The 14,215-nt window shown below is 39.5% G+C and overlaps 2 protein-coding genes across 2 annotated transcripts in view; one reads left to right on the top strand and one right to left on the bottom strand.

Moving 5' to 3' along the window:
* Bzw2 (basic leucine zipper and W2 domains 2) overlaps window positions 1–10,559 on the bottom strand; it is a 54,638-nt gene extending 44,079 nt beyond the window's left edge. The window contains exon 1 of the mRNA XM_047560619.1: window positions 10,441–10,559. The gene's annotated coding sequence lies outside the window, so the exon portion shown is untranslated. The remainder of the gene's footprint in view (window positions 1–10,440) is intronic.
* Window positions 10,560–10,943: 384 nt separating this feature from the next.
* Window positions 10,944–14,215, top strand: part of Ankmy2 (ankyrin repeat and MYND domain containing 2) — a 36,270-nt gene continuing 32,998 nt past the window's right edge. The window contains exon 1 of the mRNA XM_047560618.1: window positions 10,944–11,182. Coding sequence (XP_047416574.1) covers window positions 11,116–11,182 — 67 coding nt within the window. The 5' untranslated portion in view covers window positions 10,944–11,115. The remainder of the gene's footprint in view (window positions 11,183–14,215) is intronic.

Raw genomic sequence — 14,215 nt, 5'->3', positions numbered from 1 at the left:
CCTGAGTCCCTACAGTTACAGGTATGTGTCGCTGCCCCTGGCTCATATTCCTTTTAAAGTAAACAACTTCATATATAACAGAAAGGGAAGTAATTGGGGAGAAGGTAAAATTTTTCTTTAAATAGAATATCAACAAGTAAATAGAAAAGGAAACATGGGAACTGGGGATATAGTAGCTCAGTGGCAGAGTGCTTGCCTAACACATGCCAGGTTCTGGTTTTGTTCCCCAGCACCATAAAACCAACAGATAAACAAAATAAATAAATAAAAACAAGAAAAGAAAACATGGAATTAGAAAATTCACCATTCTGCAATCATCACACTAAAAACTGACTCATGCATCAATATATGGAAGATTCATCACTATATGCTAAATCAAGATGAATATGCATGTGTATGTGTGTGTGTGTGTTGGGAAGCCCGTGATAATCAACAGGACAACTGCAAAGCCTTAAAGCATCTTCACACAAATCACAAAAGGAAACACAGTGAGTACACATTGGAGAAACATGGGCAATTGCTCATGTGGTATTCCACACAAAAATGGATAATCTGAATCTAATCATCAAGAAACAACAGTATACCTAGGAATACTCTCCAAAAACAACTGGCCTGTACTCTTAGAAAATGTAAATGTCTCTACAACCAAAGACCAAAGAACTGTTTTAGATTAAAAGAGAACCAAAAAGTTATAACTAATACTAGTATCTATGTTATATTAACTGAATATTATTGCACCGTGGTTCTGTAAGAAAAGTATCTTATTCTTCAGAAATACTCAAGAGAAAAAGGTTATAGTGTACACAACTTACTTTCAAATCCTTCAGAAACATAAATGATTATATACACACAGAGCAAAGGCAAACACAGGAAGCCATTTATATCTTAGAGAATGGATTTTGGCATGGGGGATGATTCAAGGAGCTGAACAAGCCCAGGAAGCTCAGTTTCACAGGGATTTTGTATTTTCTGGGACTGCTAAGAAATACAGCTTGCCACAGAGGGAGGTAGCATCACTTTCCACATCCCTCAGAATTTGCTCAGCTGTAAAGTAGGAAACAACTCAGCACACTGAGGAAAAAACAAATTAACTCCTGCTATGAACCTGTTAATAATAAATAGATTATTCTGGCTAGTATATTAGCTTGTGTTTCATTGTTCTGTGCACAATGATGAATTTTTTTTTTAAAGTTTTTATTGCTATAGCACAGTAGGGGGTTCTTCACCTTGCTGCACACCAACTTTATATAAAATCCTTGGCTTAAGTGAGCCATGAAGTGCTTAGCCACGCCTTGTACTACCTCTGCAACTCCTGCTGTGGAAATATTTTTCCACATTACACTGTCAATGGAGGAAAAATTCAGAAATATATAAAATGAAAGTGATTATTAAAGACTGTCATCCTGAAAAGAATAAACTCAACACTAAAAAAGTGTGTGTGTGTAAAATAAAACGAGGTGTTTAAAGAAAATGCAAATTCAAAACAAATACCTAAAAAAATGATTGCTGAACAAAAATTTTTAAACATTTATTAAAATCCATTTTCTACATTAAAAAAACTTATTAAAGCAATACACATGTAAGTACACAATGGTACATAGTAATTAAACTCATTAAAAAGCATATATTTCAGAATTTACACAAAAACTAACAACAAAACCCCCCACGAAGATTATAAATTAAACTAATAATGCTACTACTGATCAAAACTCCTTTTAATTAATATATTTCTCAACTCCAATCCCTGGAGTTAAAGGGAGTTATAAAGAATTTCCCCCAGAGTCTGGAAAACATTCTCTTCATTATCTTCAATGATGAAAAATTTCACTGTTTGATGGAGGGTTTAATTTTAGGAAATCAGAGATAATTTAGAATCTAATCAGTTGAAAAAAGCATGTGGCCATTTTGAAGCTACCTGGTGTATGTATTTCTATATTCAATCAAGTCATATTTCCTGATATACATACTCTTTTTATGTACTTGAAATGTAAATTCCTTCTTTTCATAGACAGCATATACGCAGAAAAAAATTAAAATCCAATTCTATCATCTTTTCTAATCTTAAAGTATAACTTTAAAAAATGTTGCATTAGGACTTGGAGTTATATGACTTAATTCAACGAAAGTCTCTAGCATCTTTCTTTTAAAAGCATTATTTTGGGCTGCGGGTATGGCTCAGAGCCTAGCATGCACAAGGCTCTGGGTTTGATCTCCAGCAATGGGAGTTATGTTTCAATGCTTCACTTTAGGAAAAGTAGAAATCTTTCTTGGAAAGGGAAATATACATGAAATTTGTTAATCATCATTATAGTTTTAAGCTCAGGAAATAACAAGATGGTTTCTATATTGATAATGTACCTATGACAAAACAACAACAAATACTAATAACATACAGAGGGCATAAAGTAAAAAGTGAAGTCCATTTCTCAATTTTTCACTGTTCTCATGTGCTAGCTGCACTCTATGGGAAGGACAGTAATTTTAACTCTTTAACATTGTCTTGTATGACCTTCAGAAAAAGTGTATGTATGAGATTTCCACCTATATTGAATAAAACACAAAGGTAAAAGTCTCCTCATCTCCAATGTTTATTCCTCCAGGAAAGGTCTACCTCTTGAGAAGATTGCCTTACTTAGTACAGGAAAAAGATGATTTTTACATGAGACTTGCCTTTCACCTAGATGTACGTACATCCAAGATGCACATACAACCAAGGCCTTCCTAACTTAGGTAAGTAAATCCAGGAGATACAAGGAATGGATGTCAAATGTCAGAGAGTAGTCAGTTTTTGAGGGCCGGATGAACACAAAACAGATGGGAGTGTTTGTGGCTAGTGGGTCAAAATGGAAGCCAAAATTGAAGTTTCTATCATGTGTACTGAAATGTATCTCTCTCTTCACAGGGTTTTAATTCCTAAGAAAAACAATCTTTTGGGGGAAAAATAAAGTCCTAGATTGGTAATAGTGGAAGAATTTTGCATTGTAGCAACTGTTTAAAATACATGGTAATAGATTTTCTAGAAGCTTATAGGTGGTGGTAGTGAGCATGTGTTCAAACATTTGCTCACTTATTAGTTCTCTCAACTAAGAACCTCCTGTCCCTTCCTCTTGGTAGGGAACTTATCCAAGCCTGTCTACCAAGTGAAGCTTTATTTGAAGGGTTTGTCTTTTCTCCCCCCTCTCTCTCTCTCTCTCTCTCTCACACACACACACACACACACACACAAACTACACACAAGCCTATTACAGAGTGAGAACACAAACCAGATAAGACACAGCATACCTATGATATTGGACAACATTCCCTGATAGGATTGTATAGAAGTAGACCACACAAATTCTAATTAAAAAGGAGGTGGGGAGACCACTGCAACAGAAACTCTCTCAACTGCACTTTTTGACAAGGTTCAAACACATAGAGAATCATTCATTGACTTGTTTGCCAAATACACAACCAGGTCTGGTGCTTAGTTGATAGGGAGACAATAGGGACCAGATCAGCAGATCAGATAGGTTTCATGATGCTTGCTTTCTAGCAGGTGGAGCTTTAGTTCCAAGCACTGACCAAAAAAAAAAAAAAAAAAAAAAAAAATCTGGCAGTCAGAAGGTACAAGCAAGCACTAATGATCATACATTATGTCGTCGTGAATTTGAGTTGTAGTTCAGTTGTGTTTATTAATGTTTTAATAATACTGTTTTTTTTTTTTTCCTTTTTAAATTATAATTGACATCTATGAGGAATGGAACACTCTGAAAACCATGGCTCTAAACACAGGTCTCAGCTAACTCCAAGATAAGGTACGGAGAGGACAAATCACTTGGCTGAGGGCATACATTTCACTTTAGAAGTGGTGATACAGTGGAGATCAAAGCACAAAGATCCTTGCTCATCTGGACCTTAAACGGATAGAAGAGTAGGGGCCAGAGTCGATCAACTGTTTCTACTCAATGCACCTTCCAAAGAACCAAAGTTGTTGCAATGTCTTGGCAAGTTATTTATATGATTCCTGAAGGCAGTTTTTTCATTATTTGCCTCAGAGATTTTTATAGTCTAGAATTAGATAGAGTAGAACATAAATATTAATTTAAAGCCTAGTTCAGCACTTAGATAAATTGAATTAGCATGTGTTACCTCCAAAATGCCAAACAGCTCTCCATAGAGTTCATCATTTTTATTTGGGTACCAGAGATTGAACCCAGGGGCACTTAACCACTGAGTCACATCTCCAGTCCTTTTCATTTTTTTATTTTGGGACAGGGTCTTACTAAGTTGCTTAGGGCCTCACTAGGTTGCTGAGGCTGGCTTTGAACTTGTGATCCTCCTGCCTCGGCCTCCTGAGTGGCTGAGATTATATGTGTGTGCTGCCACATCCGGTTCCACAGAGATCTATTAAGGAAAACAACCACTTATCTTTAGAGAGGATTTAACAAAAATACTGCCTCTTAGGAACATACTAATATTAGGAAATTTATGGCACCATGATTTTTGTAACACTATAGAATCTAGTTTCTAAATTGTTTCCTGTAGAAATCAACTCTAGCAAAAACAATCTTTAGCCTTCCAAACACCAACCCTACATCCTCTTCCTTCAGTCAGCAGTTTCCTCTGCACCATCAACTTGGGGTTCCCTTTCCTGTTTATAATGGCCCCATTCTATTACTCTGTACACTGAGAAAAACATATGTCATGCTCTTTTTTTCATTAGAAATGACCATAAATCTAGAAAGCTATCCAGATGAGCGTGAAAAGCATTAAAGTCCTTTTGTGATTACAGAAGAAGGATGACAGGAGAATTGCAACACTACATACCCCATAGGATCTTATGATATGCTCTCTACAGTGGCTAAGTCCTAGTACCCTTATTTCCTCTGCCCTGGGGCTTTTCTTGAGATATATTTGAAGTTCTCAAAAATAACAGGTACATCTAATAATTATTTTTTAAAAGTCTTCATCTAGTATAAAAATAAGTTGACATATGAAGAGAAACTCTAATTTTCCATCTTACACAAATTGTTTTCCTATTAAAATAATAATATTTCTAGAATTAAGAGAATTAAAGATAGCCAAAGGACTACAAAACCCTTAATATTAATATGGGACATTAATCTTTCTTATCTACATCATCATATTTCCTTTGTTTTTGACATACATACAACAAAATCAAAGGAAGTACCCAATGCTAAAATCCAAGAAAGAATAAAGAGAATATTGTCTCTTTGGTATTTAACAAAGAATGGTTCATTCAGTGAGTTACCTAAACCTTATTTTCAATGCAGATAGTTTACAAATATGACTATCTGAGCATTTTTGGCACTCTTTACTCAACACATGCCAAATATGGAACAGGCCAAATCATTCCACTTGGAACCTAACTGCCCAAAGGATACTTGCTGAAGAGATCTGTGGCCTCAATACACAAACACCAGAGTGAGCAAAGATTGGAAAGCATTCTTGTGTATGAACTATTAATATTGGTAGATTTTATAGTAATTAAGTGATCTCTAAAAACCCTTCAAACAATGTGTGTGAAGACATGATAAAAAATAATACTGGGGTAGGGATATAGCTCAGTTTGTACAGTGCTTACCTCACAGGCACGAAGTCCTGGGTTCAATCCCCAGCACCATAAAGTAATAATAATAATAATAATAAACATATCTAAAATATAAAGCAAAATTTTCCCCTCCTGGTACTGGGGATTGAACCCAGGGCCTCACACATGATAGGGAAGTACTCTACCACTGAGCCACAAACCAGGCCCACAAAGATATTTGAACACCAGGAAACAAACTACAAAGTTAAAAGAAGCAGAAAGAAGATGTCTAAGCTAGTGTTCAGTTACGCAAACCCTGAGTAAGAAACTAGCAGGCACACCCTGTCCTCTGGCCCTGATTTTTCAATATTAACATACTTATCCTAACAATGCTGATACTGCTCACAACAGTTTTCATATTTCTTTTTTGAGAATACTTTCTGAAGTTGGCTTAGAAGACACAGAAGAGAATCAGTTATCTCCACTTCATTCACATTTCAATTCTTCGTTAAGCTAAATATATTTGCACCCCTTCTGACTTGCCTGCAAAATTACTTCATTGGTTTCCAAAAAAGATGGAGATGAACTGCCAGCAAGATACTCATAAAACTGTGAAACAAGCACTGAGTGATGCCACCTACCTTCTAGTTCTGTTGAGAAGTTTAAAATGTGATGTGATTTGCTTATGGAAATGTTCACAAAACAGTCCTTTGCAGATTTAAGTGTAATTGTTTTAGTACTTAAATGAATAATTGCATAAGTCAAACTCCAATCATACAGAAATGACATTTGCATTCATAGTAGTTCATGTTGTGTGAAAAAAAAAAACAAAAACAAAAACAATTTCTTAGGGGCTGTTTTACTTCCAAATTTTCCCTTTAAAACTCTTGATATGGAAAATTACAAACATATCCACAGAAGAGGAAACAGTATAATGTAGTCATCGTCCAGCTTCAACCACTAACAGCATAGTTAATTTTGTCTCATTTATAACCTCACTCAGTCCCTTTCCCCCGTCACAGAATTACATTAAAGCAAATCCCAGATGTCATACCATCCCCCCCTTAAATAATTCAAAACATTTCTCTGAAAGATAGGAATGTTTTGAAAACAACCACAACATTATTTCAAATGTAAAAACAATTAAAATTCCTTAATATCAAGTAACAATTAAGATATACACTCAGTATAAGTCTAAGACAATGTCAAGGCAAACAGTATCTGAAAGACAATCAAAACTCAAAAAATGAGCTGTGTACTGCAATATAAAGGACATAGGGTCCTCTTAAAGTGGAGCTGGAGATCAGACTCTTGAATGGCGGAATCTAGGAATGGAATGACAAATTTCTAATATGTGCTTATGAACAATTTTTCTTTTCTTGGTTGACAGCATTCACTCGAATGTCAAGAAGCTTGAGACTCAAAGCATTTAAAAACTTTCTGCCCCTGGTTATGGTTATATGTGCTCAGTGCCACATCATCTCACATTGCCAGGAAGGATTAGTCAAGTAGGGAAACAAATCCACCTAAAATAACTTAGAGATCAAATGAATTCAACTCAGCATTTACTGAGCAAGTTACTGGGTTATATCTTGAGAAACAAAGATGAATTTGACCTAGTTAATTTATAGCATAGAACAGGAAGGGGCCAAACAAATTAATATAAGCTATAACAGAATGTGATAAGAGTGGTGCTAGCTTTACAAATTTTTATGTGGATCCATATCCAGAAGTAATGACGTTAATTCAGAGGAGGGTAAGGGGCGGAGCTTCCTGGGGTCCTTAAGAAGATGGGAGAGAATTAGAGAACAACAATAATAGTACCAGCTACTATGATGCTTGTCAATGCCATCTTTGTACAAAGATTTTCCTTGCCTACTTGCTCAGAGACGTGAATAATGTGTTTAACAGGCTCTGTACTCCCCTCACTGGACAGGGTGGGAGAAGTGAATATGAAAGTTGGAGGAAACAACATATTTTAAGTCATGTCTTGAGAGTTGAAGAGTTCATCAGATCTGGGGAGAAGAGACTGGGTGAAAAAAGAAGGGAGGTGATTCCCAGAAGAGAAAAGCAGGAACAAAAGGGTGGAAATTAGGGAACCAGCAGTGTGGTGACCTCAGGGCAATATGGGAGGGTCTGGTTGACTGGAAATGCTTGTTGGGACCACAAGATGGAGTCCTGTTTTGTGGTTGGTGGAGAGACAATAACAGCATGGTAGGTATTCAATATTTGTTGAACTGAGAGTTCCTTGAATTAGGTGGATGGGTAGAAGTGAGGAAAATGCAGGTTATTTCAGAACTCACTAGAATAGGCCAAGAGAAGTCTAGGGCAGTAGTAGTAGTAGAAAAGGAGATGAGAGGATACAGAAGAATATCTCAGAAATGATTATTTTTAAAAAGGTAGAGACAGATATGGAAGAGAGCACCATAAAAATTTCATTAAACAATGGTCTATTAATATATTCCCAATTCTGGGCGAAAAAAAGAAGAAGAAAAAGAGTAGTAGAAATACAGATACATGCTATATTTCAGAAAGAAGACACACACACACATACTCATTCCCATTAGTTGTACATAATGGAAAAGAAACTGGGGGAAGAGGTTGGAGGAAGACTTCTGTACCTTTGCATGTTGAACTACATGGATTTACTAACTATTATCTAGTCGAAAAATATATAATGTCCCTCTTCTTGCAGGCACATAAAGAATAATGAAAAGAAAAAAGTTTTAGAGATAGACCAACCAACTGGGTTCCAATTCTGGCTTTGACACTTTTTAACTATGGGGTTACGAGCAAAATAACTTACCTTAATTTGTTTTCTTATTTGCATAAAGGGATAATACTGGCTGATTCCTTGGTTGTTACAACAATGAAAAAATAATTCTATGCAAAGATCTGGTAGAATAACTAGGATAGACGAAATACTCAATATTGAATAGCAATTTTATTATCAAAATACTTCTTTGATATGAAAACATTTTAATAATATGCTCATTATTTAATCCTATCCCTGCACTAATTATTCATATTACATAAAGTTAATTAACTTGATCTATCTGATGAAGATGCTCCATTAGGTATCAGTTTCTAGAAATTTAAACTGCATATGCGATTTATCTGCATTCTAGGTGGATGTTAGTTTTTCTTTGTCTTTAAATTTTATTGACTAAACTGACAGAAGTCATTATTCACAGATTAACCAGGTATCATAAAACACCAAGAAAATAGATAATAAATTGGTATCCTCGAGGAACTGACAACCCCAGCAAGACAAACAGGTGTGACCTTCAAGTAACCATGGCCCAGATTTGGCACAAGAGATGGAAATACTGGCAGGGAAGCACCCAATTCTGCCTATGCATCTGCTGGTAAGATATTATGTCACATGTTGAGGTTACCCCTCAAGCATTTTCTTAGGTTCCTGGGTTCCTTTGGCAGGATACATTATAAATTGATTGTAACTGTGGCAGTAAAGCATTCTGAGTGTTACAAAAGACTGGTCTCTCTCAAAAGCTATGCTACTTGTTTGAACAGCCACATCATTATTAAAGCATCATCAAACAAAAGTTTCTTTGTTGTACATGGAGATGAATAATTTCAAACCATTTTTATGTGAGATATTCTGGCCCACATCTACCCTCCTCCCCCGAAAGTTGAAGCCTTGGTGGAGGGGTGTAGCAGGAGTTGAGAAAAATTTTTGTTAAAGGTAAGAAATAATGATGAACATCTTCCCTGGATTTCAAAAGAGTTAGTAAATGCTTTAAGCACAATGAAGACATAAGGCTAGAGGAAAATGCATTTCACTTTATATATAGCACTGTGGGAAGAAAGAGTGGTCCTGGGGATGCTTAGCAAAAACCATCTACATAATTATTCAAATATTTCTCTCTGACACAGATGGGTCTTGAGAGAAACATCAATACTAGCCTGTAGAGAAACAACAGTAAAACTGCAAACAGTAATTTTTAAAGAAGCTTTCGTTGATGCTGTAAATACATTATGGATATGCACCTTGGAGGAATGACTGACTACATATTTTAGAAAGCAAGTCTTGTTTCTTCTAAGCCACAGGAGAGTACACACTTTTATATACCCACTATTTACCTATGGGGAAACTCGGGCTACATTATTACAGTTGAATGAAGTTTGGATTAAGAGGCTAATCTAAGGCTATATATAGACAGCAACACCAATATAATCTCCGCCCTCTCCACCCTCTCCACCCTCCCCTCCCTAGTTCCATAAATCTCAAAATCTGAGTTACAAAGAGACTGGGAACTCTAGAAGAGTGAAGAGGCCCTTCCTTCCCCCTCCTCCAGGTTGTCTCTCATAAACCTAGTATTAGTGGAAGTGTAAATTGCTTCCAAACATCCTTAATAGGCACCACAGGGTGATCAAGTCCGGTTGTCTCCTACAGCTTCCACAGAGGCCAAAAGGAGATGACAAGTAGTAGGAGGGCGAGGTTTGCCAAAAGAAAACTACCTTCTCCGAGTCGTTCACCATGAGCTCATCTCGCTCGCAAAAAGGAGCTCCACTCCTCATCTCTAGCCCAGAGCCACAGTCCCCGCCTCCCCCGGGGTCGCATCTGGCGGTGCCACGCACGAGACCATGTGCACCCGCCACTTCTCACCGCGTGGTCGGCCCCCGCCCGCTCGTGCTCATAGGGTCTCCCGGGGCTGCCAAACGTGGCGAGTCGGGGGGGTCTCCATTCCCGGGCACTGATACATGATATACGTGGCGATGTTGGGGTGGAATCGGGGCTTCTTCACCTAAAGGCAGGAAGCCACCCCAGGAGGCACATGCTTCTTCCCCGCCTGGTCTGGCTGGGTGGAAGCCCCCGACGCGGTGGCAGCCACGGCTCCCACAATCCTGCTGGGTCTCCCGGTCCCATCTGCGTTTCCTCTTACCTGTCCGAGGAGGTAGCGACGACGCGCGAGGCTGGGGGCTGCGGCGATCCCTGCAGCTGCAGTGGCGGCGGCAGACAATGGAGGAGTGAAGGACAGACACATTGACATAGACACACGGAACCCGGTGAAGCTCCGCCTCCCGCACCGCCCCCGCCTCCGAGCCCGCCCCGCGCCGGGATAGCGCCACTCCCGGGGTTTTCTTGCGATTGAAGCGAGACCTTTGCGCACCCTAGGAAGCCAATGTCGGACAGAGAATGACAAGTACAAAATGTTAAATATACTTATCCCCAAATAAGTGAACCAGACCTGATGCAGGTGTGGAATGTGTAAGGCGAATTTAATATCCCCCTCTAGTTTTTTTCACTTGGATTTTCCCTCCTAGACTGCTCCAATTGAGATCTCTTAATGCTGCCTATTGCTGCTCCTCCTTCTGGCCGGGCCAATGACGCGCGGGGGGCGGTGACTGCAGCTGGATCTGCGGAGACCGCCCTCCCGGCTCGCCCGAGCTCGCCCCTAGCCCGCCAGCCTGTGGGAGCCAGAGAAGTCTAGCGCTTCCGCGGTTGGCTACTGTGTCCAGGTCTCAAGTTGCGTCTTTGCGGTTCACGTTTGAAACACAGGGACATCATTTCTTTTTTAACACTTCCAAAGAAACCAATCTTCAAGCTGGCGGGAGCAATGGTTCACATAAAGAAAGGCGAACTGACTCAGGAGGAAAAGGAGCTGCTGGAAGTTATCGGGAAAGGTATGGGTGTCGGGCTTTGATCTGGGAGCTGCAAACCTGGCCGCGGGAAGTGGCTGGACCCTGGGGGCGTCCCTGGTCCGGGTGACCCTTTTCTGCGATTCTGTGAAATTGGCAGCCTGGGGCCGGAGGAAAAGCGTTGCGGGGTCGAAGGTAAGGGAAGCAGAAGCACTGCTGGTACAGGAAAGGAGGTTTGCAGAAGAGCGTCCTCTAAATCAGCTTTTGGGAACGTACAGATTGCCACTGCCCACCTCAGACCATAATGAAGCCTCTCCGGGGCGAGGGCCCCAGCGTGCATGTTCTTCAAAATTCCTCCGGTGATTTTAACCACAGTTCGTCTTGTCCACAGTGGCCTGGTAGTTTCAGGTTCTTAGGCGGGCGTCTAAAGGGCCCTTTCGACTTCCGGAGGCCTAATGATCTGGATCCCTTGCTAGTCCCCGCCCCCTCTTGGATAGTGGTGGGACCTACTACAGATGCGAGTTCTTACAGGGGCACAGAACTAGGTCCGTAATTTGCTGCATTGAGGTCCCCGCATCCAGGGCCTCCCTGGCTTGCTTCCAGAAGCCCCGGCCGCCGCAAGATCATGCAGAAAGGCGAGGAAATGGTCAAGACTTCCATATCACCCTTCTGCTAGTGTTGCACCTCTGGGGTCTTCTAATCCCGCTTCTCAGCACTTTTGCTTCCACCCTCCCTACGCATGTCCCACTTCCGCTGCTCGAGGTTGTAGAAAGGGAGTCACCGGGATCAGCCAGAAGCCATGTTTTGCCCTCAGTCCCTAGAGTGCACGTCCCAGAGGAGTTCCCTGCCGAATCCCGTTACCTGGCAGGTAACCGCACGACCGCGTGCTTCTCCTGCACTGTCACAGCTATGGGATGAGGATGCGTGGGACTGTCGGCATGATTAATGTGGTGCTTTTAAATTCAAGAATTAGAAAGCCACGTCTGCCCTCGAATGGCAGAGAGGCCCAGCATTGCAGCATAAGGCCCCCCAATTTCCCATCTTCTAAATAGCCACTTAAAATGTGAAATCTCAGAGAATAAGGCCTATTTATTCTACGTAGCAATAAGGAAAACCCGGACGTAAAGGAGAAAAGAAAATGGGTTTAAACTCAACAGGTGACGATGGGCTGAGCCCATTTCATTTGATCTTAACATTTCCAAGTCAGTTGCAGCTAGATTTATCTTGTGTTCTTTGCCAGAATTGTGGAACTTCGGGTTGGGTTGTTATTGTTGGTACTGCACAGTTCTGGATGACCTATTTGGCATTGCAGTCTTTCTGTTCTGCCTGTCTCTGAGTAATCTCTCCCTCTCTTTGGTGTCTGAGGGAGTCAGTTCAGGAAACATGTGAATTCCAGGGGTGTACCAGCTTTTTTTGCTGGGCCAAAAAAAAGGGGGGGACAGAAGATCAACTTGCAGTCCACCAGGATGAGAATCCTGATTTTTAACAGGCCAGAACTATCACATACTCTGTTGAAAGTGAAAAAAGTGAGCAGTTTTATAAACTAGGTCTCTGAAAGAGGAGGAGGGTATTCTTGGATAAAGTCTGAGAGGTCCACCAGTTATTATTCTGAAGATTATGTAGAACAGAATTCATGTACTGTGATGTTTCTGGAATCACATAATGGATCAAGTTGCATGAGTGCAGGATGCTATGTTTCATCACTTTTATTGGCCCATATCAATGAGAAAAGAATGGAAGTGAATTTAGTTTGTTCATTTATTGTTCATAAATGAAAGTCTGTGGGTGATTCCTGCCCTCTCAAGAAGGGTAATGGGAGATACGAGAAGATAACAACTATAGGCAGTATTGATTGAATGTTATTACAAGCATAATTCTAAGCTCTGTGCATTTATTAATGCATTTAATCTTGATGAGCTAGAAATTAGTTTTAAACTATTACATTTTGAGGTTCCACATGGGGTGGTGGTTAGCCATGTGGTCTGGTTTTGAATTAATCATTTACTACTGATGTGGCTGTGTGAAAGTTATTTTTCCTAAGTTCCAAGTTTTCCATGTGAAAAATGAAAATAATAGCAGTACCTCCCTCACAACATTGTTCTTAGAATGAGATGAGTTTGTATAGGTAAAGCATTTAAAGCACTGCTACCTGTTGCTATGGCAAATATGGTAATCTCTTCTTTATAGACAAGGAAAATGAAGTAGGAGAACTTTTAGAGACTTCACACAAATCCACTATTGCAAATACACATGACAGTCTATAGAAATATATTTATAACTTTATATCTGTGATTATATCAAAATCTGTATGTTCTTAAATTAAGGCACTTTAAATGTTTTTATATAACTTTATTTATACATAAACATTATAGCAAGTAACATGCCAAATAGTTTTTAAATCCTTCACTCAGGTATAGATTCCTTCCAATGTCCATTTTTGGGGATTTCACTAAAATAATTATTCAGATATATACCTACCTAAGGGCTGAGGGTGTAGCTCAGCGGTAGACTGAACATCCAGCATGTGTGAGGCCCTGGGTTTAATCCCCAGCACTGCAAAAAAAAAAAAAGAAAAATACATGCCTGAATCTCATGATTTTCTGGTGATGGACTTCTGGCAACAGAATGTCACAGGTTTGTTGCTCCCTTTTTGTTTGCTTTGGCTATATCTGATTATCTTCAGTAATGAGCTACTGTCTCTAGATATTAGAAATATAACCATGAATTATATTGTGTTGCTCTGAATATGAAATAAAAAGAGCAGCTAATACGCAACAAAGGCTTACAGCTTACCTACATTGGGGAAAACCTTTAGTCCTCTTAAGAATCCTGTGGGATGGATACTACTATCTTTGTTTCATCTATGAAGAATCTGAGGGTTTTGTAGGTCATGTTGAATTTCATAGTAGTCCTGAAAGGGCAGTAGTATGGAGGAAGAGAACACAATAACAGAAAATGTAACTCCTTGCACCACCTCTTCCCTGCTGAAATGCTGATTTATTCAGATAAATCGATTAGTTTCACTTCAATGAAGCATGTTGTGTTGTGTTTTCTTTGGTTTGAGCAACCCAGAGAACT

This window comes from Sciurus carolinensis, chromosome 8, assembly GCF_902686445.1.
Source record: "Sciurus carolinensis chromosome 8, mSciCar1.2, whole genome shotgun sequence".
NCBI lineage: Eukaryota > Metazoa > Chordata > Mammalia > Rodentia > Sciuridae > Sciurus > Sciurus carolinensis.
The sequence above is the reverse complement of the archived record's forward strand: the minus strand, read 5'-3'. Positions and strand labels throughout refer to the sequence as shown.